This window comes from Salvelinus sp. IW2-2015, linkage group LG30 (assembly GCF_002910315.2).
Source record: "Salvelinus sp. IW2-2015 linkage group LG30, ASM291031v2, whole genome shotgun sequence".
In the NCBI taxonomy this organism is placed as follows: Eukaryota; Metazoa; Chordata; class Actinopteri; order Salmoniformes; family Salmonidae; genus Salvelinus; species Salvelinus sp. IW2-2015.
In genome coordinates, this window is record NC_036869.1 from 18,321,251 (window position 1) to 18,345,294 (window position 24,044).

The 24,044-nt window shown below is 43.8% G+C and overlaps 2 protein-coding genes and 1 long non-coding RNA gene across 4 annotated transcripts in view; 2 read left to right on the plus strand and 1 right to left on the minus strand.

The window, feature by feature from the left end:
• LOC139023309 (uncharacterized) overlaps nucleotides 1–24,044 on the minus strand; it is a 376,026-nt gene that overhangs the window by 37,705 nt on the left and 314,277 nt on the right. The window lies entirely within an intron of this gene.
• Nucleotides 3,490–8,558, plus strand: LOC111955278 (transcription factor 19-like). The gene is made up of 4 exons (XM_023975457.2): nucleotides 3,490–3,727; nucleotides 4,646–5,269; nucleotides 5,443–6,427; nucleotides 6,627–8,558. The coding sequence occupies exons 2-4, from the start codon at nucleotides 5,011–5,013 to the stop codon at nucleotides 6,946–6,948; spliced, it is 1,566 nt and encodes a 521-aa protein (XP_023831225.1). The 5' UTR covers nucleotides 3,490–3,727; nucleotides 4,646–5,010; the 3' UTR covers nucleotides 6,949–8,558.
• LOC111954919 (poliovirus receptor) overlaps nucleotides 14,872–24,044 on the plus strand; it is a 74,407-nt gene continuing 65,234 nt past the window's right edge. For both annotated transcript variants that reach the window (XM_023974848.2, XM_023974847.2), the window contains exon 1: nucleotides 14,872–15,152. In XM_023974848.2, coding sequence (XP_023830616.1) covers nucleotides 15,065–15,152 — 88 coding nt within the window. In that variant the 5' untranslated portion in view covers nucleotides 14,872–15,064. The remainder of the gene's footprint in view (nucleotides 15,153–24,044) is intronic.

The window sequence follows — 24,044 nt, forward strand, 5'->3', positions numbered from 1 at the left end:
CCAGATAGGCGAGGATGAATGACTAGATTACAATGAGGCGGCAAAGTCACAATGCAAAACAGAACATAATTCTTATCCAGCAATTTCGTGATGATTGTATTGTCTAAGATCTATTCGAGTTGTAACCCGGATCTATTCAATCTGCTCAGAACCGTTCGCCGACCATTCAGATAACATCAGTCCATTTGCTGCAAATATACATTACAAAGACATCCACCCTCAGCCCATTCGCTTCAGAAACAGTATATTAKTACATCCATTACAACATCTGACAAACCATTCCACTAAGGCCTCCCATTGGTTTCAACTCTAGTCCAATCAGGTTCTGCATATTATTAACGAAGGCATTCTGTATTCGATAATAGGTGGGTGTATAGCTGACCATGTTAAAAATGTCAAAGCAAAGGTAATGAAGGGGTGTAACAGTCCCAGGCATTCTGGGACGTGGCGTAGTTGTTGTTGGGGGACAGCATCTGCTAGCAATATCGCTACCTTGTGTTGTAACCGATTTAAGATATCCGTGAGAGGAACTCAAGAGAGTAAGTCAAACAYGATTGGTGTCAGAAAGAAAAAGCACAAATATAATTACATGAGAAAAAGTCCACGTGTAACAAAAATGTTTTTAAATGTTTTTTATTTTATTGCAGCTATTGTAAATAATAATACCTGCAAAATACAAGTATGATTCTACTTTRCTTTTTTGTTTAAAATGAAGGTTTAATTGTTTTTAATGCAACATGAGAATACTGGACAGCATAAATATCTTATGTATAAATGAATCATATATGATGTAGCTACTTGATTGTTGATATTCTATCGGCTATTATCTTGGTTTTGTGGAGTATTACAATTTTATAGATATGTGTTAAATTGGTGCTGAATTTGCACTGATTAGATTAGGATGGATAACAACGTTGACTAAAGACAATGTAAAAGCCACCTAATCGTTAAAGCTATCCCTTCCATATCAGGTAACAAAGCTACTGAATTCATGGTCTGGTGAGGTATATTTGACCCATTCCGATTTTAGATAATTTACTTCTGATTGAATCTTGAGCAATATCCGTGCTATAGCACCAAAATTAGTATTATTTTTTCAACTGGGTAAAAAAAAAGTATATCTACAATTCATACACACATACTATACCTTACAAACATTACCCAAAGCTCACTTTCAAGCACTCTTGTATATAGCCTAGATATATTGCATGTGCATAGCMAATACTGTTTCTTACTGCAAAGTTATGCAACATTTTATATCCCTGAATTGCGTCATTTATCCTTTCACTAAGTTCACAGTAGATAGATACTGATACACATAATATATGAGATGCCTTAGACTGAGTGACTGAGAAGACATAAKAGCAGTAAAATGTMTATTTTTCTGTCTCCCTTTCTCTTCCGCTCTCTGTTGCATCACATATCATCTAGCTATCACGCTATAGTATCAGCGCCTGAGAATGTTTTTGGAAAAATGCTTGACGCGCTTGAACATTTCGTCAGAACTCTTAGTATCACGACTATAACTAATATTTTGTCTTCTTATGCAGATAACTGCTGTCATAGCTGTAGTATTCCCAAAAACTACTGCTGCATGCTGACCTGTATATTGCCTGTGAGACAGCAGGAATACTGTACTATTTAAATTGCACTGTAGGTCCTATCCTGTTGGTGTCTGTTCATGCAGTCAATGAGGTATTCTCATTGTCAATATTACTATGGCTAAGACTGGAATAATGTACACCTCGCCCGCAAAAGCCATTACAAAATCAGCTCTGCAATTTTCAAGTGTACCAGTTTCTTTTTTTTGAGGTTCATTGGAATGGGTAGTACATTACTATGATGTGACGACGTAGGAAATGTTTGTCTTGAAAAAACATAAAGAATAAAGGGAGAAAACGTGTCGGAATGCTAGAAAGAGAGGTCAAGTTTTTTGTCGACCTGCACCTGCATTAAATTCTATTTTCTTAATATTGATGTCAGCCTACATGGTATGCAAGCAAATGGTCACCCAGGGGTGAGAGTAAGTCTTGGGGCGACTTTATGCTATATACAGGAAAATAATGTGTGATTTTGGCAACAAAGTTTGACCATTCATTATTGAGCCTACCATGTATGTGCATCCTTTAAACAAGACTCAGTAGTATTTAGTATTCAGCAATATATGTCCAGTTTACCTACTTCAGGGTTGAGTTCACTAGCCCGCAGTACATAGCTGAAATCAGCTGAATGTTATACCTACCTGGCAGGTTTATTTCAGATCCCTTGGTGGGAAAATGTCAGATATATTCAGGAAAACTGCTTCTGCAAATTAAACGATGCATGCTAACCTTGGTTGTTATTATTGCATTTTATTTTTTTGTTTAATTTAAAATGAATGACTTTCCAAACTTGTCTCTTAGGTTTAAGTCCAGAATTCTTACTGTTGGTTCCCCAGCTATATTATCATTGACTTTTATAATACTTCGCTATCATGTAGAAACAACTATACCCTTGTATGCTATAATTAACAATTTATAAAATGTTATACTTTTGGCATCATGCACAGAATTTTTTTTATATGTTKTTTTTTTCTGTAATGAATGAGCAATGTCCATTAAAGGATTTTGAAGAGACTTATTGTGTCTTGTGTCAGTGCCATGTCTGAAATATATTCTTCCAATATAATGATTTACGTTTTTGGAACAAAAATATTAAGCTGAGGTAAACTCACTAGGGAACCTTCTTGGTGTAGCAGGATTGGGAAAGACATTTCCATAATGAAGTCAAATTCTGGAAGTGAATCGAGTTTCCTCCTGTAATGTGTAGACATAGGGCCTACTGCAGGTGTAGCTACAGATTGTGACACCAGATGATGTGATATAAGCAAAGATTTGTGTTGTCCATTACTAGATGTTACAGGTTTGCCTATATACAAAACTATACCAACAATTGTTCGATTAACCTGCATTTGGCGATACTGTCTTCATTCTCGATTCAGGAAAACAGGTATCTTATAAATGTCAGTGTCCAGTTGCAGGTGGTTCTACAAACACCAGAGAACTCAAATAGTAAATCCATGATTTTTATCGAGTGAGATATGCCTCTTGCATGTATCTTTATTTTAGTTGCACTGTCGCCTAGAAACGACTAGTTCCGGCAAAGATGCTGGGAAATTCTAGATGTGCGGCAGCTAAAATGGTGAGGAACCTTTCTTAGTTTTCTCAGTTTTTTTTTGTAGGTTAGTTGAAAGATCTATGGAGAAGTTTTGTTTAGTTAAACCAGTAACATTTAGTAATGGACACCAAAAATCTTTGGTTATATAACATTATCTGGTGTAGTAGGCCTACAATCTGTAGCTACAGCAGGTGCTGCAGTGCACTGTTCTAACTAACTAACCTGAAAGTTTTATATGTAGTAGCAGGGGAGGTAGCTACCTCTTTGTGCAGTGACTGAGTTTCATTAAAAACCGTGCCATAGCTGTGAGTGACAGCACGGAGGCGGGCGGAAGTGGCGTGGAATCTCGCGCAAGAAAGCCCGGCTGGCGCGCCAAATTTCAAAGGACTTCCTGGCGAAAAGAACGCGAAAACCTCTGTTTAGCAAAGAACGACGATTAAATTGGACATAAGTCAAAAGTGATCAAAATACTAAAGTATATCGACAGTTTTAAACAATCGGCATCCTTAGCATCATATTTAGGCAGTGGAAGAGAATTCAAGTGCACCGGATTCGACCCACTTTTGTGGAGGTAACGTTATGACTTTCAATGTGGATTACAGGAACTATCCAGCTGTCTACGCCTTGATTGTGAAATAATTTTTCCTAGTAGTGTATTTTGAGTTCTTAATGATATGCACCTCTTAATCGGTGTAACAATATATTACAGTTTGTTGACATTTGTAGAGTCATCTTTGCAAAAATAGTCGTTGTAATTTAGCTAGCTAACAAAAGTGATTCACTTGCTGTCCCCTGCTTTGTCCCTGTGCCATAGCATGGCACGAGCCTTGAGTTACACGAGCAAATCACGAACACTGTCTGTCAGGCATCCAGTAACGTTAGCTATTAGCTACCTACATGCAATTTTTGTTTTTCATATAACAATGTGCATCATATTTGTGAATGATCATAACGCCAAGGTAGCACCTACTACTATTCAACTACATGTAAAAGTCTATTTTGATGCATATTTTTCATTTATGTAACTTTTCTCAGATCCAGATGAATGCACTAGATGGGGCAGGGATGGGCAACTTTGATGGGGGTGGGGGCCACAATCTGAACTCATGATGAGGGGGCCACAGTGGCTCATACCCACCTCTATACCAATACATGCAGTCAGAGCTGGCCCTAGCCTTTTGGGGTGCCWACAAGTGACATTTTGTTGTAGACCTGGAGTTGCCATCCAGGCCTGGAGTTTTCCCGGACTTAAAGGCTTTAACTGCGTCAAGAAGTTCCTCCTCTGTAATTTAGCCTTCACATGAGTCTTTCTGTACAACTGTTAATTTTACGTTATTAATAGAAACAAAATCCTTACAAATAACTTCGGTTAGGAGAGATGGAGGAGACTGAAATGAACAAATATGCTTAAAGTACTTTGCTTCCGCTTTCAAAATATAGTTTGTTGAATCGTGGGCATGCTGTCTTAGAATCTCCCTCTTCTTTTCAGATTGAACTACCTCAAGCTGCCAGTTCTATCCCCCAGCCTTTTAGTGTCAATTTATGAACTAGTTAGCTTAGTCAACTGTAACCATTAGCATTACAACTGATATTTAGATGACGTTACTCAGCAACTAACCGTGCAGGTTATAGATTGTATACAACATTTGTTTTAACTTTCACTGTTAAAACAAGAGTTTGAATGTTTACTCTGTTCAAATTCATTCAACACCACATACTAAGAACAAAGCTTTTACCAGCATTACAGACAGCTTTGTATCACATTTATTGACTTAAGTGCTATTTAAGCCATGGAAAGCTCTATGTAAGAAAGTATCTGTCACTGACTGGGGTGGGGATCGGTGTGTCGTGGCCATGCTGTCCGGAGTCCAGCCGTGTTTCCAGCTGCTGAGAATCGGCTCGTCCTCCACAGATTCGGCCCGGGACCTGTACACGTTCCGGCCGGCGCTGACTCACTCAGTGTTTCGGCTGGGCCGTGCGGCAGAGCTGTGTGATGTCACCCTGGACTCTACGTCTGTGTCCCGGATCCATGCCGAGCTGCATGCTGAGAGGGAGGTGGAGGGGGCGGCCGAGGGGGGCTGGAAGGTGCAGCTAAAGGACCGGAGCAGCCATGGTGAGTTCCACATCATCCCACATGATTACAGTGTACTTTTGTATTTATTTGTTAAAAACTATCTACATGTTCTACAACTCCACACACTTGTGTTTAGTTTCCTTAGGTCTCATTCAACTCTATTCTACAAGCCTTTCATCTAATGAGCTTTCTCCTCCACCTTCCCATGCCAGGTACTTGGGTGAATGAGGTCCGTCTGCAGCCAAGTGTCCAATGGGAGCTCTCAGATGGTGACACACTCACCTTCGGCTGCCAATCAGAGCGAGGGAGCCCAGAGTTCTACTTTCTCTTCCAGAAGGTTAGCGTGCGGCCGTTGGACTTTGACGCCATCACCATCCCCAAGGCCGGCACCTTCTCCTCCGACCTGAAGAACCGAATCAGAACGAGCCTGGACCGCAAGGCGGTGGCCAACTTGGATCTCTCCACTTGGTCAATCAACAGGGCGACTGTCATTCTGAATTCCATTGGAAGCCTGAGCAAGATCAATGGGAGTCCTTGGACATTTAAGAGGAGTGACGGCAATATCACAGACCCAAACTCCATCTCCCCGCCTTTTACATCCTTGGTCCCACCCTCCACCCCTCCTCCCTTTCCACCCACTACCTCTGTGGTCTCATCCAAGTCACTCCCGGCGTCATCCAAGAGCAGGCGCAAGTCAGCCCACACTGTACTTCTGGAGGATGACAGCTCGGACGAGGCCAGGAACCACCGAAGCGTGAAGGACGGCCAGAGAGGGACGAAGAGAAGACGCCTCTACAAGTCAGAGTCTGAGGGTTTCCACGCTTCTTTAGTCAAAACGGACCAGGATGTACGACGCCAGTTTGAACTGAAGCCTGTGCCTAAACCGATTGCAAACTGTCACGCAATCGTCGCTAACGGCAAACTCAACCACGTATCCTTCAACATCAATCAGAGGCGGGAGATCGACCCAAACCATCAAAGGACTGGCCCAAATATGAACGTCTCTGTGTTTCGACAGCAGAATATTTTTCCGCCGCCGTCTTCTGGGCGGGGAAGGCGACGGGCTCACAGCTCCCCAGTGTACTCCCCTATGGTGGTGGGAGGAGAGAGCTACTCGCTGGTGTCCCCGTCCCTTAGGATCTGCAAAGAGGAGAGAGGACGGCCAGGGCAGTTTGCCAGATTTCATGTCACGGCTGGGTGAGAATGCCCCCATGTGACAGCATCCAAACTACAGTGATATTTCTCTAGTGTTTTTTTTCATTGTACATTTTCCTTCCCTGTAAATATATATATGCTCCGTTCTCTTCACATTCTCAAATGATCTTTTTTGTGAAATCGAGTTAATATATTGAAAGTCAAATGTGACACTCACACCTTGCTTTTCTCCCCTCTCCAGCAAGCGGCGGGGCCGACCAAGGAAGCAGCCTCCTCCGCGGCCCTCCCTTCCCCCTCCTTCCTCTTCCTCATCTTCCTCCACATCCTCCTCGTCCTCCTCTTCGAGCTCCTCCTCGTCCTCCTCAGAAGACGAAGAGGAGGGGGTAGTATCCCAGGGGGTGGAGCCGTGTGCCGCGCCAAACTGCCGCCTGCCCCAGCAGGACACGGTGCAGTGGGTCCAGTGTGACGACTGCGACGCCTGGTACCACCTGGACTGCCTGCACTGCGACCGCAAGAACCTCCTGCTGGACCCCAACGCAGACTTCCACTGTGGCTGCTGCTGATACAGCAGGAGTGGGTCACAGCCCCTAAACTAGAACACACTTAAATGCCTTAATCATACCAGTGAATTTGGGGCTTGTTTACGGAGAAAGAAAAAAAAGACTGTTGTATAATGGGGATTGTATGATTTTTAAAGTAGATGTTGTACAGTGTTTGTGGAGGTTTTTAGTTGCGACTGGGGCTGTCATGGACAGTGGGGTGGGTCTCATCTACGTGATAGTTAGAGGCTGTCCTAAACTGACATTTTTCAAAGTGTTCATCCACGCTCGCTCTGTTGCGCAACTGTTTGGCGAAGAGTGAAAGCTAGGACTCGGGTTAGCAGTGGAAACCCCGGGGACTGAAATGAACTGTGTTGGAACTATTTCAGCTACACAAAGGCTACTCTCTGGTGTACAGTATAAGTCTGGAAACAAGTACATGTACAGTGACAGACAGCAGGTTTATAAATTCATGTGCTAAGTACTTTGATATCGGGTTGTGAATAACCTGCTGTTGATTGGGGCTAATGGAGGTGGTATTGGAGAATTCACCGAATTCATATCTGCAGTAACAATATGCATTGCAATACTCTCATCACACAAAAAAATGAATCGAGCAAGGATTTGCTTAGCTTGGTTCTATCCCGTTGAGTAAAGATGTTTACGCAAGGAGGAGCATGGGTTTTCTGTGTTCCTACTGTCTTTAGTAGTTGTTTTAATCTTCTATAAAAGGCTGTTTTGATATTTGAGAATTCAGATCTATGACATGCTTACTTGTTTTTTTGTCTTCTGATTAACATAAGCTGATGACTTTGATTTACATCTCTAACCGTATGCAACAGTATGTACCGTATGCAACAGTATGTACCGTATGCATGTCTGTCCATAACACACATAGATTTAGAGAAACCACCCAGAAACTATTTTGGTATTTGTTCCATTGTTGACATAATCTCAAAATGTTTTGCTTGTCAGCAATCACGTTTTCAAGATATGTAACTTTTTAATGACAGATCATCCCCATATGATGCATTTAGCATCGTATGATACAGCTTTTTCCAAAATGAATCATACAGGGATGATTTTGGAATCTTTATTCAACACGGCAAGTCAGTTAAGAACAAGTTCTTATTTACAACGACAGATCAGGCGCAGAATGACCTTGTCAGCTTGGGGATTTGATCCAGCAACCTTTCAGTTACTGGCCCAACGCTCTAACCACTAGGCTACCTAGCAAAACATGTCAACAATGGACTAATGAAACAAATACCAGAAGATTTGTGGGTGGAGTTTACCTTCATCAAGTTGTAGAGGAGGCATGACCAACACTCTTGTGGAGCTACCCTTGTGCAGGGTTTTGTTCAAGCCCTATAACTCACCTGATTGTAGTAATCAGTTGCTCCTTAGGACCTTGATCGGCTGAAACAGGTGAGATATAATAGGGCTGGAGCAAAAGCCTGCTCACCCATTTGATCTCCAGGAGTAGGGTTTGCTCCACCAGATGTATAACAACAGTCTTCACTTTAATGATTAGAAGATCAGCTCGTAAGGGCACGTCCCAGTTGGATGTCTCCGATTATTGGTATTTGTCTTGAAAGTTACCAGGGAAGAAATAAAAGGTATTACATTTTTTTATATATATTGATGGAATATATTTTGCAACCTGTAGTTCGCAAGTCTGTTCTGTTCACCATGATGCTTATTGTGAAAGTATAACACATCTAAGGGCTATTGAATTACCAAGTGCCTGGATAAAAACGGTACTATATTGAAAAGAAACTAGCACAGTAGGGATCTCGACGCAACAGCTTCACAGATTTCATGGAGCATCAAGATCACCCGTGTGTGCTGAAGCTTCATTTCAATTCACCATGATATTACTATGACTCAGACTTCGGCCCTCGGGTACATATCCATCTATGGCTCTGGGTCGTGATAACATTCTCTGGCCTTTATAATAGGTTTTCATCCAGATTTTTTCTCCAATTGGAGCATGTCTGCTCTCAGGTTAGTGAGGTGTGCCCTAGAGCCCTGGTTAACATGATACCAAGTCAGATATGTGCAGACAGACTCACAGACGGCGGAGGAAACAGATTACAGAGGGGGGAAACGCCGGCAGACCCTCAAGGGCGAAAATTACATTGTCCGTGTTTCCATGGCAACACTTTTTTTGGGCCAGCCACAGCGACAGACAAGTGTTACTTCTGGGAACCATGGAGGTGATTGGAAATGGGACAGTAGTGAGAAGAAAATCTATTTGGCTCAAATAATTGTAGTCTGAGGAAAAATACCATACGGTTATTGGGAGGGTGTTAATGAGAACGTTGAGCTGAAAAGCTATTTCGCGTTGTTTTTGTTTTTCACCAGCAGAGGGCTGTGTTGTTCTTTTAAGCGAACTCTGGCTGTTGACATCACTTATAAGTGCCTGGTATAAAACTACCAAGTCTGGATATATTTATGCTGCCATTCCCAATTATTTTCACTGAAAATCATATGTTTTCATTACACAATTCAAAGAGAATTCAATATTGATATAAGTTACCGCGAGGGACAAAATAGGCTTGGGATGGATGGATTACAGTACACTTATTGGCACAGAATATTATCAGACACCCCGGCCAAACAGGTCCAGATGCGAGAGTTTGACCCATACGTGCTCTGGTGCCTGAGAGGTGTGGTGTGACTGACACACAGGCTTACTGAGGCCTAATGGGATCACTCTGGAGCAGCTGCCACTTCCCCCAAGAACCTGTCTGCTTACTATTTCCTCCTGACCCCATCCTGACCCTGATTCGGTGGGCCTCCAGCACCAGTCAGAAGAGGAGGGAAAACCGTATTACGCAATAGTACAGCCTGAGAGGTAAGTGCCTGAAACACAATGAGCCCACCGTTCGTAAGCCTTGTAAACAATTTAATGAGTGTATCAATTAGAGTCAAACAATATTAATGGGCCATGAAAATAAATGTCTGATAGCATTATAGAACTCTCGGCGCTATAATGCTTCCAGTTAAAAGTTGTAACTCTTTCTCAATAATTAATAAAACACGGCCAGTAACAACAGGTTCTAAGAGTACGATTCTAAAAAGTTTAAATAAATGATGTTTAGCAGAACCGAGGGGAGAATAATTGTTTTACTTATCACCACAGGCGGGCAATGGGATAGAGATAGTCCATTCATACATTCATGGCCATGTTTCGTGGTCACAAAATTGTTGTTGAATACTTAACTTAGGTTAAAATCAGCATGAAACACCTATTACACATTTCTAATTTGCCAGTTATAGAGGGTTATTCATTCCACATGACCAGGCTTTATGTCACAGATAACCAACTTTGATGGATGGCCCTGATGTCAGAGGGAGGGGAGAGTAAATGTGGCAGTAATTGGACATGACATTTTAATGGCAGCCTATCTGTCGTTAGGCTCATCAGAGAGGCTTTAACATGCTGCCTGAGCATACAACACATACTGTACTGGTATCACAACATGCAATGAAATGACCAGTCTCACACACACACACACACACACACACACACACACACACACACACACACACACACACACACACACACACACACACACACACACACACACACACACACACACACACACACACACACACACACACACACACACACACACAAATGCCATCACTCACACAGCAGCATCTCACAGTGGGTGGCATGCTTCATTCTTTGAACTCAGTCCACAGGTGGTGAACAGAATAACCATCAGTCTCCAGTCCAGCTTGTATCTGCACTATAACATCTTGAGTGATCTAGGGGTCGTGAGGTTAACATCACAAAGAGCAGTTGATTATAATTCAAAACAATTTGGCTATATCAACCCTCTAGCCTCTGGGTGTTTGAGTGATCTGGGGCCGTGAGGTTAACGCCCCTAGAATAGTTATTATCGTGAATCTTAATATGAAAACAAGATTGTATTTAACTGCACCTATGGGGTCTGTGTTGGTGAATTCTGGGGTCATTGGGTTAACAATACAAAACAAATGTATGTTTGTTGTCATCAACAGGCTCCCATCTCACTTTCCCACGTGGCTATTTCTGAGTCATAACAATTGAGTTGAGACTCAGTGGATAAAAGTAAATGGTAGCAATGGCAGGTTGCTTTATTGCAGACTGTGAAGGAGTGCCCACTTAGTCTTCCACAAGGGTAAACCGCTGTTGAACTGCCAATTATGTGATACACTTGCTCAGCATCCGCTCTGCTGCTTACATAAATGAGTATTCGTGTCTCAATCCATCTCTCAGTAATTGTTTTAGCTAAGTCTATATGTGATGGGAGTAAAATGCCTACTATTTCACATGGCAGAGGGGCCAAACAGCGGACATGTGTCAAGTACAAGGGATGTAAAACCCACAGGCTCTCTCACACTGGGAGAGAATGTGAGGAAATTAAACCGGACTGGCAATCTCGCCAGACTCACACATCTAGCCAGCCAGCCCCTGCCTCAATGAGCTCTCCCCACTTTAATCTGTCCTCCAAACATTGTTTTCTCCCCCTGGGGAGCCGGCTTTCTATTTATGGAGGAGTGTTGAGCGGATGTGAGACAATCAGAGCGCCTGCCTGCCATTGTGTTTGCGTGTGAGCTGTGCATTGTGGATGAGGAGTGGATGAGCGGACACACAAACAGGGGCCAGCGACACCGTACAGGGAACAGAACAGATGCAAATGAAACGTGTAAAAAATGGCAAAACACGGAGAAACAAGACGTACCAGATGCAACAACGACTTCTAGGAGAGGCTCTCTCAGTATGAGGACAAAAGCCTCTCTGTGTGTGTCACATGAATGTATACACTTAAGGTGAAACAAATGATGCACACACAAGGGCCTCAGTATATATTCACAAAAACACAGTTACCACCCTTGTGCCTGAAACTCAAACCCACACAACTTCTTAAATCCGGCAACAAGCGTGCTGGAAATAAAAGAGCAGGGAAAACACTAATTAACTGTAAACAAAGTCCACGGTACTAAACTAATGAAGATATTCATGAGTCGGAGAACACCAGGGATGAGGTGGCGGAGACACCGAGAGAGAAACAGATAGCAGAAGAGGACTAGAAAAGAGTGGGAGAGAGAGATGGGAGAGAATGAAAGATAGAATGAGAGCGGGAGGGGAAGAAAGAGAGAGTATTTCAGGAGGGGTGAGAACCCTTCCTCCCCGGGGCCCCATGTCTCTCCAGCCCTTTAATGTCTTTAATTAAAGCGAACAGAACTATCTGCTGCTCCCTTGGAGTACCATTACTGAAGCAACATTTAGCTACAGCTCAGCTAATAGGGGAGGGGGAAAGGGAGAGGGTTCAACTCTAATGATGGCATGAAAAGAAAGGGGGACGAAGGAAGTCATCGTGGGGAGGGAAAAGATGGCGGGAGGAGGAGAGAGGAGGTGTGAGATCAACACTTAAACAAAATGAAGCAGGCTGCCACGGCTAAGACTTACGGCGGCAAACGTGTCGCTCCGACTGACACACGATCACATTAAGCGACAGCTTGTTTAATCAATCTGATTCCTCTGAGCCAATCACTGGCCACAGGGGCAATTTCTCAAATGGCACGGACATGGTCTGGCCGAGAGAGGGGGAGACGGAAGAGGCTACCAAACCTCAGATGCATTTACTGTAGTCGTCTCTTTTGATGACATGGTTTAACCAAATCAGATTTTTGACGGGCAGTTTGTTTTCCAGAGATACTATAGGCATGGTCTTTCTGTTGGTCTGCATGTCACCGTGGAAGGACTAGTCTTCCATTGAAGCCTCCCTGCAGAATGTTGGGTTAAGCCATCAGTAGTGCCATTCAGACAATTGGCAGAGTTTTGGGTCAGAAAGGCACATTTTATTAGTTGAAAAAGATTGCCCATTGAACAGTGCATTATTTCAGTGTTTAAAGTTCACCAGCACATCTAAGACAATATCTAGAGGTAGTTGGAGGTAATAACTTTTATTGCCCCCCCCCCCCACCTCCCCCCCTTGGTCTCCATGGAGATAACCTTAACACAAACCCTAATAAACCCCAGGGCTAAAGTTAAGAATCCTTTTTGACTAAGACCCTTTAAACCTACATTTGTGCCAGCTAGATGTTGCAGATGACATGGCCAGCCCAATCTACCCTTGGTTGAGTGATGGTGAACATTGCCTCCATTTTGCCCAGGCACAATGATGGCATCCAGCTCAGCTTTGGCCTCCTGCTGTTTGTTGTGTTCAACCTCCAATCTCAGCCATGTCAGCAGGCTCCTTATCGTGATGGACAGCCACCTCTCACCCACCGCTCCACATGTTTGCAGATCGAAGGATTATCTGGCAACCTGCGGGTTCCCTTCCCTCTTAGAAAAACATACAAATCTATATCCACACAAATCAGATGGCAACCATATGGGCCTTGGGGCTTGTTGGAATGGGAGTGAAAACGGAGGACCACATATACAATTCATGGACTCCTGTACAAAGGAAACAATGAGGGAGAGAGCACTTTGCTAGCTTGCCTAGCTCCAGCGGTGGAACAAAGCATCTTGGGTAAATAACACAATAGGTGTCTGAGTTGACAGCCAGATAGCGGGTGGTAGTTGATTTATTTTCCTGCCTGGAAGGAGATTGAGGAGCCAAGGCCAGGACGACCTGTACTCAAGGCGGTGGATGTGGCCGCAATTGCATCAAATTGACAACAGATGGCACACTGTAGTTGGTGATTTGTATGCTGTGTACACCCACACACGGGGGTGGTCACTAGTTTAGAGGACAGAAGGTTTTCGATGCTCCACCACTATTAATTATTTGATTGAGAGTATTGCTAAGACAGAGAGTCAGCTGGTGAACACTATGATAATGAGCTGCTAATAGCAAAGTATCTCACAGCTTGTGGCCATACCAATCACAGGGCCATATTCTGAGGCAACATTCTCCTCTGAGCGACATGTATACATACATAAGGAGGTTATGAAGGCGTGTTTATGCATAGATATTTAAATAGGTGACATCTTGGAAAAAGTTTGGAAATTATGTTAGGATGAACAACACCAGTCTATAATCATCAATAGACTGAATACCACATTTTGTGCAGGTTGTTGATGATGAAAATCAAGCAACTAATTGTCAAATGCTCCCTATTTTTTTTTACTAGTTGCCTTTATTAATATTATTGGTGAGTGCCTTTGATCAACAGAGGATTTAAATTAATATGTGTATGCACTCAATTCTGTATATCGCCCTGGATAAGAACGCCTGCTAAATGACTAAAAATGTTTTTTTTAATTTTCTTTTTATGAAAGTCAAAATCTTATGAAACAGCTGGTCAGCTATAATATTTGTTCTGCAAATATTATTTTGAGGACATTCCTGAATTTCATGCTTCATAGTAATGAGTGTTGGTGGTGGGAAAGTTGGTGGTGATCAATTTAACGGAAGCATTTTGATATCTATCTATGCTGCCTTTCAACCTGTGGTCTCAGCATATACAGTACATATTAATCATTTGTTGCCGCTCACTCAAAATAGCCCAATTATCCACTGTGTAGCCCGCCACTGTGATATCATTCATGCCATATCATACAGGGAAAAATGTATATAAAATACAGAGAAAATGGATCTCTATGGAGACCTATATTTATCCACAAACCATATAGGTCAGTGAAATAAGAAAGAATGTTCTCTATTGGAATAATACAAAAAAATAGGCTATATACTTTCCTATGTTGAAGTTTTAGGGACACATTTATTTTCTTAACTTCTCAGATCGTTTTGGTGGTTTATTGTGACGATTTTGTGACATCACAATCAATCTCCCAGAATGCGTGGGAACGCTGAGTGGAACACTATCGTTACTTTCTTCCCGTTCAACAGCAACAAACACACCGTAGACCTCTACCTGTACGCGCTACGTCCGCCCCACACGGGGAGGGGTTTTGAATGCTGTTGTGCGACTGTCAAGAGTCACTGTAATTTGAAATCGAGGAAATAAGACGTCGGACTGAAGAGCAAACGGTCCGTACCCATAACTTACCGACTCCGGTCTGTTTTGCGGTTTATTCCTATTAGATTTCCCCCCTGAGAAATCAGTCAAGGAATATTCATTGCGTTCTGGTGTGGTGGTGGGGATTTCATGTCCACCCCGTCTTTTTAGAATGGCGAGAGACTACGCTAAACATTGCCCCGTATCACCAACGAAAAACAGTTTGCTGGTGATAGCAGCGATCCTTCTGATTATTCAAGGTAAGAAACATGAACATTTACTTCTATTCTGTCATCTCAGGTTATTTTATTAGCCTACCTCTCTCTGCGTGTTCTTTCTCTGTTACTATGGGTCACGTTCATTCAAAGGTTCGGGTATCGGGAAACAGACATGAGCCATCCACCGTCCCATGTGAAAAGCATGCACATTGTCTGGGTCACCCACACGGTCATACACGATTTCAGAGGTGGCGGTGGTGGATTTCTCAAGACCTGTTGTGGAAGTTGACTTGTACACAATACCGTCTGGTGCCTTTTATCCCGAGTTTTGGTACGCCATGTTATGCATGCAAGGTGTGGCCTCCCGTGGGTATGTATTTCTCAGAGCGCTTAGACAGCAGGTGTGATTGTTCTGAATCACCTTACCGGTGTGCATGTTCCGCTTCTACTCCCCGGTTGATTTCTTCAGGTCTGTTTTGGTTTCTTCAGATCTGCTCAGGTAACATGTTTCATTCAGACAATAGTGATCTAGTTGATCATTTACACGAGCAGAAATGAAGTCAGAAAATAAGAAAAAGGGTGTTGCTGTACAACAACAGTCAGCCAATACAAATGGTTATGGGTCGTGTTGTGTCCTCTATCGTAGCCCCAAATCTTCAATGTCAAAACTGTAAAATTAAGATGGTAACTGAATTAACTACAAAGGAAGATGGTAACTACATATACCCTCAACACTTCTTTGTTTTAGCCTTATAACAATGGCAATTGTCATACTGTACTCTATATCATCTACTGCATCTTGCCATCTTTATGTAATACATGTACCACTAGCCACTTTAAACTATGCCACTTTATGTTTACATACCCTACAGTACTCATCTCATATGTATATACCGTACTCTATACCATCTACTGCATCTGCCATGCCGTTCTGTACCACCACTCATTCATATATCTTTATGTACATATTCTTTATCCCTTTACACTTGTGTGTAAGGTAGTAGTTGTGGAATTGTTAGGTTAGATTACTTGTTGGTTATTACTGCATTGTCGGAACTAGAAGCACAAGCATTTCGCTACACTCGCATTAACATCTGCTAACCATGTGTATGTGACTAATAAAATTTGATTTGATTTGTATCCAAGAACTCACCTGCATACAGCACAATTGAAGAGTGCATTGACTGCAAGCCTAACTATCAAAACCTGAGCATGGATATGAAAAAGAAAGTATGAGGTCACATAAGGTTGGACTGGTGTTTGACCTGAGAGAGTACAGCTGTCTTGTTTGTAGCCTGTTAGGGTTTAGGGCTATTTGATTTGTGAGGGATTTGGTGGTTGATCGCACAGTGTTCCGTAGCCCTAGTCTATGTGTTTACATTTACTGTAGCCTGATTCTTTTAATCATATTATGAGTTTCTGGGTAGAGGTTTGCATGGGTTTATAGGTCAAATAGATTTTGAGATGGTTTTCATTGATACTCCTTACTGGCAGGCATGAATTTGGGGAATTGAGGTGTCCATCTTGTCTGTTACTAGTGTTCTATTTGATAAATGTTGAATTCAGGCCAGGGTTGTGAAAAAATAAATACGCTTTGTGTGCTGTCATGTTTTTTTGGAACCCAAAGCATATTCCAGTTCTCTAGGAATTCTTCTTGCTCTTTTTATGCCCAAACAAATCCTTACAAACAAGTGTCAGTATATTAAGACCTGACAGTATGAAGTGAAGCGAAACCATTTCTGAATGTTCACGATTTCAGAGCTCAAGCAACATTTTAAAGCATCCCGAATGCACTTAATATAACAAACACTCCCCCATCCTATACCCACATAAAAARAAAATCCAGCCCTTTCACAGCATGCCCATTCTCTCTCTCTAGCCTATTTTCAGACTGTGCTCCAGCTCCCGTCCGGGCCCTTTGTTGGAGCGGCTTTAGTCATTGGTGAATTAAAAGGCCCAATACCCCCTCCATCTCCCCCCTGAGTTCTGGGCCCCATTGTTTATAGATGTCTGGTTTGTCAGAGACTCTGGCAGAGGGGGTGGGGAACGCAAACTGCGAAAATGTTTAGACAAAAGTCCCTGCACGTCCTCAGCTCAGCCAAATCAGGCCTCTCGCTGTATGGGAATGTATCCACCGTTTCCTTCTTGCATGTAGAGGTTTTCAGGTGTGTTCAAAGACAATAACCAACTCCTATTATAACAGCATTATCAAAAGAAAATCATTTTTAATACATTTTTTATTAACAGTAAACCGTCTCCAAGGATTACTGTGGAATAACCCAGATAGTCTTACAGGGAAATGGAATAGAACTGCACCTGCATAAATAGGTGAAATGACGTGCGTTAACGAATGCAAATAGAATCATACATGAGTAGCCTTACGGAGGAGTAATGAGATTCGATTGAGACGTGTACACCATAAATAAATGCCCTCTCCACCGTTTGAGTAACTTCTAAATCGTTTGCAGCAAGTTGGTTAGGTCAACCCCTCTTGCTGATGCCACCGAGATGGTGGCAGATAAGCTACCGATTTTTTTTTTCCAGTCTTCAAAAACCTCTCCACCCACCTGCAGTTTGAGATAAAACGGAGGCTAAAGAGATGGATTTCTGAGTGGGCTAGGAAAACAACTCTTCTCTCGCCCGTCCATGTGCCCTCTGCCTAAATCAGAATGTCTGTCTTGGCTCCCTGCGACTCTCCTGCGTTAAACATGTCATTGTCATTCTGCACACCAACATCTCTCTCAGCCAGTGTCGGGGTGAAAATGTATTCGCAGCACTTCTCTATTTAAAACAGACACAGAATATAATTATAATTTTTTTTCGCTGGGCCAGTGCAAGCCTTATTAATTACTTTTATATCCCTCAGCAATTCCAGGGGTTGATTTGAAAATTGTGCCTGACAGCTGCAGCACAATGCTTGTCCTCACCACTTCAGTGTGCTTTCCTTCAAGCACTTCATCACGACATCTAGTCTCTGCAGACCTGGGGACCGCTCTGTCTGGCTGTTGAAAGGCATGACAAAAACACATGCTGATTTATCTTCACGGTCGAGGTCGTAACCCCTCTATGATATGTAATAGACGGTCTCTGGTCTGGATCAAACAGGAGCTGAGCACCGGCACCTTTTTCCAACGCTTTATTATCAGTTCACTTTTGTTGAGTCTATAGGCAACTTGAACCTGAGGACTAAACACAAATGGATCTAGTTGCTTCCTGTAGAGAGATCTTATTACCACTTCCTTCGCCTTCTGATTTTAATTTGTGCAGCTCCCTCAACCCCAGGCATCCAAGAAAAAATGGAATGGAATAAAATGACGTGCATGGAAAAAACGAAAACATGCATTTTAGCCAGGATGCATTTTTATGACTCTGAGCGAAAAATGTTTTTTTATTTTTATCTCAACTAGTGGCAAATGCCCCATGTTGTCTTTGGTAGCAAACAAAAACAGAAATGTTGCTTCCGTTTGGCAAATGAAACTGACAGGCATGTCTATGCCCGACAGTCTTAACCCCAGAGTCTATTTTCAGTGCAGAGGCTTTTAGAAATGTGACGAGAGCCTAATAGCGCGGGAGGTTTCTATGGTGATCACTTTGGGGGGGGGGGGTGACTTATATTCGCCCAGTTTTCACACTGGGTGAGTGATTGCCGCAGAGGTTGCTAATAAGGTGCATTCTCTTTTCAAGTATGCTCCGTTGCATTTTTTGCATGCCATTTCTAGTAGGCCCAATCCGATGTACCTGGCGTATAAAACCCAGGCCTATACAAATGTTTAAATAGTTAAGACCGTTTAACGGGTGGGAAATGTGAGCACATACTAAGGTGACTTACTGTTTTTTAGCATCACACATTCGTACACAGGAGGCTGGCAGAATCATCCAGCACATGGCACTGAACACAGTTAATCAGACACAGGAGCGTGATCTGATCCAACTGGAACACAGAATGATCGGAATAACACCATGTAGCCTCCATATTGAACTTGACAAGTTTGGGGGAATTGCCAACCGCTCGCTATTCCTGGAACTTTCTATAGCTTCTGAGTTTATTGCACTGCGAACACTGCCACTCTCTGTTGAGTGTCAAAATGCTTCTGGTTTTCTCTGAATCAGCCGCCCGGAGCGTGTCAGAGGGAGCGGGATGCCTCCTTGGACTGTGTCCACTGGAGACTATGGAGGAAGACACACGAGGCTTATGACGGCACGGTAGAGGGAAAACGGTTAAGGCGTTTTAGTGTGTACCATTTCACCGACCTAGAATAAGTGGTAATGGCAGCGACCCTCCACAGACTCTGGTTGTTCTCACCCGCTGATATGCAGTACATAACCCAGTGCCGTATTCTGAGGAGCACCACAACAAGCCAAGGTGACTGCATGCAATGTAAGGCATGGCAGTAACGCCGTCGTTGGCGCGCCTGCTTTCCCACAGCGCGTTACGCCTCCTTATCCAAGCTCCCCCTGGCCAGCTTGTTTGTTGGGTGGATTACAGAAGGGGATGGCATGAATTCCTCCGTTCAGGTTTTTGTCTGTCTGTGACTCACGGATGATGCAGGCTGGACTCTGCCAAAGGGAAGACATGGCAGGTCTCCCACCTCCATCATCATCATCATCATCAGTCACTATCGCTCAGTCGGTGTGTGTCACATGGTGTGACGCTCATCGCGTCGCCCCTGGTGATCAGAATGCAAGCTTCCCCAATGCTGTAGGTCATCTGCCTTTCTGGCTGAATTTGAAGAATTTCCAGATTAGCTTCGCAGCAAGGTTCACAAGTTCATTGGCAACTGTTTGTGTGTATTTGTGTATGCGGTGGTTTCCGTCCACTGCAAATATATTGTTTGTCTGGAAAGCACTGTAGCAAGGGTTTTGAATCAATACAGGTTAAGGTTACCCATTCGCTCACTCATCCCGTTGCCTTATATGGCCAGTGGAGCGAGACGGCATGATTACGGTGGTTCGCAGGGTTATTTAACATAATCGCTCTCTCAGCCTCTCTCCTCGCTGCTGTCTTTCTCCACTCTTGCATTTATGCTCATCATCCCTCCCTTCCTCTTTGTCTTCCATCTTCACTCTCTCTCAAAATCAAATTGTATTTGTCACATGTGCCGAATACAACAGGTGCAGACCTTACAGTGAAATGCTTACTTACAAGCCCTTAAACCAACAATGCAGTTTTAAGAAACCCCCCCTCAAAATAAATATATATTATAAAAGTAACACATAATTAAAGAGCAGCAGTAAATAACAATAGCGAGGCTATATGCAGGGGTACCGGTGCTGGGAGAACCGGTGCTGGGGGAACCGGTGCTGGGGGAACCGGTGCTGGGAGAACCGGTGCTGGGGGAACCGGTGCAGAGCACAAGATCTCTCTTGTGCTCAATCTTTTCTCTTTCACGTCTCTCTGTTCAAAGTGTGACCAGATAAGCAGTGAGTAACGGGAAGGTGTTAACTTGTGCCTTTAAGGCATGCAACAGATTCCTTGGCCCGCGCAAAGGTGATTAATAAATGTTTCATCCAACATTTTCCCAGGAATTTATGCTCCAGCCAGGCATAATGTTCCTCGATAGCAGGAATTGGTTTCTATTGATTGGTTTATTGTCGATGTTAAGCAAGCTCCACAGTCTGCCGAGTGTCTGCTCAGTGCTGAGAAATGCTGTCTGAAATGACACTGTCCTAAAAAAAACATATCTCGCCCTCTTTTCCTGTAAAAGGCTTACCAGCGTGATTACTTGTGAAAAGCGAAATTGGCTTTCTGCCCTCTGTCTTTCACCAACTCCCGTTCTGTCTCTCCCTCACACATTAAAGCCCGTCCTCTAAGATGAATCCCTGGCACCCTCCCTGGCTCTCTCTGTTGCGTTGAGCCTTTCTCTCTTTCATATTTTCCCCCCGAAATCCCTCCATCTCTCGCTGACTCGGTGGCTGAGCGGGTCAGGCATGGTCATGTTTATTTGAGTGCTTATCTGTAATGGTGACCCTCAGACCGAGGCCACAAGCCTCCATCTATTGCCGTCTCTCTCTCTCTTCACCTCTCGCCACGTCCAATCTTTCTCTCTTTGTACTCGGCCTCTCCAGCCACCATTTCCTTATTCATCCCTGTTCTCTCTCTCTCTCCTATCTTTTCAAGCCATTCCTCTGCACACTTTCCCCCCGAGTCTAGACGTCTACACACAGCAGAGCAGATTAGTTGGACTGTCTCACTTCCTCTCCCTTTCCCTCTCCTCCTGCTCAATTCAATTGAGTTTACCGTCTTGTCTTGATCAATATGCCCTGATTTTGCCAAACTATGTACATGATGCAGTAATATCTCAGAGAATACGCTACTCGCCCTCCATGTCTCGTTCTCGGATTTCCCAGTTCTGTCATAGATTATTTGTCTGCTCCTGTCATTCTGACACATGATTTTCAGCCTGAGTTGTTGAACCCAGATATCATAGTGCAAAAGGCTGGAAGAAGTGCTTATTTGAACTATCTTCCCCTGAGGAGTTTCCTGTCTCTCCCCCCCCCCCCCCYCCTCCTCCAGCCGTGATGTTGCAGCTGTCTCGCTCTACATTGTCCTCGCTGTTCCCTCTCAATGCTGTGTTTGTGTGTGTTCAGGGAGAGAGAGAGTTCACTGAGAAAAGGCCCCTGCAGTTGATACCCCATAACGACCAACGATGATTACAGTTAGTATTGTTTGTTCATTCGCTGTTCTTTCTGGTCTGTGTTTGCTAATCTAATTTTCATTTCCTCTTACAATTAATATTTCTTTAAAAAAAACAAAAAAATGATTTTCAATAGCGTGCCTCTTTTCAGCACTTAGACCCGTAGCCAAGATGACATGCCTCCCCGTTCATTATGAATGAAGATATAAAAAATATTTCTTCTGCCTGAAAACGTATGCCAGCTCAAACATTGTCTTTGCACCATAAATCAGAACAATGTAGCACAGACTAATTGCAGTGTCGCGTTTGATGATTAATTAACGTGGCGTGTCAGAGCCTCTCAGAACCCCTACTGCTGCCTTACTCATACTGCAGACTTTAGGGGCGGGGGGGGGTGTATTGTACTGTGTGTATATAGGGTGTGTCTGCACTGAGCGGACATTTTTAAAAGATGACCCGGCGGACCTAGACAGACCTGTCCTGCAGGTACGACTTCCTACCTGGTGCCCTTTGCCCTCCTGCCTTCGGAAGTCCACAAAGCCCTGCGCCGTGGACTGTGTGACCGGTCATCTGCTGTCCTATTCATCATGTAGTCTATTTGGAAAAATGGAGCCCTGGCCTCTACAGACAGAATAGATTGCGAAGGTTCTCCCGCCCACCATCACTGTGACAGAGCATTTTGAGAGAGAGAGAGAGAGTCCCTTTGAAGCCTGACTGCCGAACCTGTGCGAGACAAGCTCTCCCGCTGTTCTGGGATCTGTTCTCCCCTGCCCCGAACTGTAGCCCTTGGGATTCATTGACGATAAATACAAAAATCTGGATCCAGATCAACCTTTAAGTGGCTCTTGTTTTTTGTGTTTTATCCTGCGAAACGGCACTCCAGAGAGGAGACGCCTGTTTTTTGTTGTTGCCACTCATGAATGGAGGTGAATAGCTACTTTGCTGGGGTTTTGACCCCAATAGACCGTCGCTGTTTGTTGCGTGGCCCCCAGCCTGTCGCCGCGATCATTAGACCTTGTGTAAATGTTCTTCCATTATGGCGCGAAGGATAAGTGGGCTTCACTCCGATGCTATTCAGTTTCCAACAATGGTCCTTGTGGCCACGGCACATCTATCTCTGTTCTATATCTAGAATCTACTGTGGCGACAGGAACTCGGGCTGGACCTGGTTTAGAGAAACCATGTTTTTAAAGAGGTATCGTCAATAGGTAAGAGAGAGAGAGGGTGCGTAGTACTTCACTTTCTTTTTATAAGGACAACTAACAGTTCTGTAAGAGCAACGTAGCACAAATTCATTAACTCTCAAGGCCAGCACGACTGCGGAGAATTAAATGTTATCCATGTGGGTGGGGGGAAACATTTTTAATGTATGGACATAACAATGCTGCTAATGATGATAGTGCACTGACGAAGTCAAGGCCGACTACGCAAACCCAAGGGACTTCCCAAACCCGCGCAGTCGTCCAACAATCGTTGGTTTTATTTCCTTGCGTCTGGTAAAAGCCCCTGAATTCCGTGACCTTTTCCACTCAGTTGCTAATTATATACCCAGGATGAGAATTGCCACCAGATTAGAAGAGCTCTCCCAGCGACACGACAATGGAGGGCAAACCGACCATGTTTTTTCTCTCCTCTCAGTGAGGAACCTGGTGCTAAATCAAAATGGTTTCCAGTCTTAATGGAGCCTTGACAGTATTGAGCTGTCGGGTCGAATCAGACCGCTCTCCATGTGTGGGAAGAGAAGACAGTGACACATACCAGATAGAGGTCAACGGAGGTCAGACAGGATAAGGTAACGGTGGACTGGGCGCCGGTATCTCCCTTGGACAGAAAACGGCGGGCGGACGACGACTGGAGAAACCTGAGGAGAATGTGATGCCCGAAGACTCTGAGGGGGTTTGTGCCTTGGAGTTGTCGCTGAAGAAACCGGATGAGTGAAGACCTATGAAAAAAATAAAAATAAAAATAATTCTGTCCAGCTTTGCTATTTGCCGTATCGCTGCACATTCTGCCTGTGGAGAGCATTAGTGCGTGTTGCTGAAGACCTCCCCTGAACTAAAAACCACCCCGCAGGCCCCCCGAGGGCCTTTTCCTTCCCCGGTTCCCCCCTTTATTGGGGCCTCGCGGTGCAACCGAGCTGTGTTTATGATTACTCTGTGTGCATGGGCGCAGCGCGTGCCAGTATTTTGGGGAGCTGAAGGGGGGGGGTGTATTCTGGGCATGCATCCACGTTCTGCCTCTGGAATCATCTCCCCGGAGTATCCCCCAAAACCCCTCAGGCGCCGCCCGGTTGGCTGCA

Bases quoted from the DNA above. Each gene is read 5' to 3' on its own strand.
- LOC111955278 (XM_023975457.2), top strand. From the start codon at position 5,011: ATGCTGTCCGGAGTCCAGCCGTGTTTCCAGCTGCTGAGAATCGGCTCG. The intron at 5,270-5,442 runs GTGAGTTCCACA...TTCCCATGCCAG, and splicing joins AAAGGACCGGAGCAGCCATG to GTACTTGGGTGAATGAGGTC. The intron at 6,428-6,626 runs GTGAGAATGCCC...TCCCCTCTCCAG, and splicing joins AGATTTCATGTCACGGCTGG to CAAGCGGCGGGGCCGACCAA.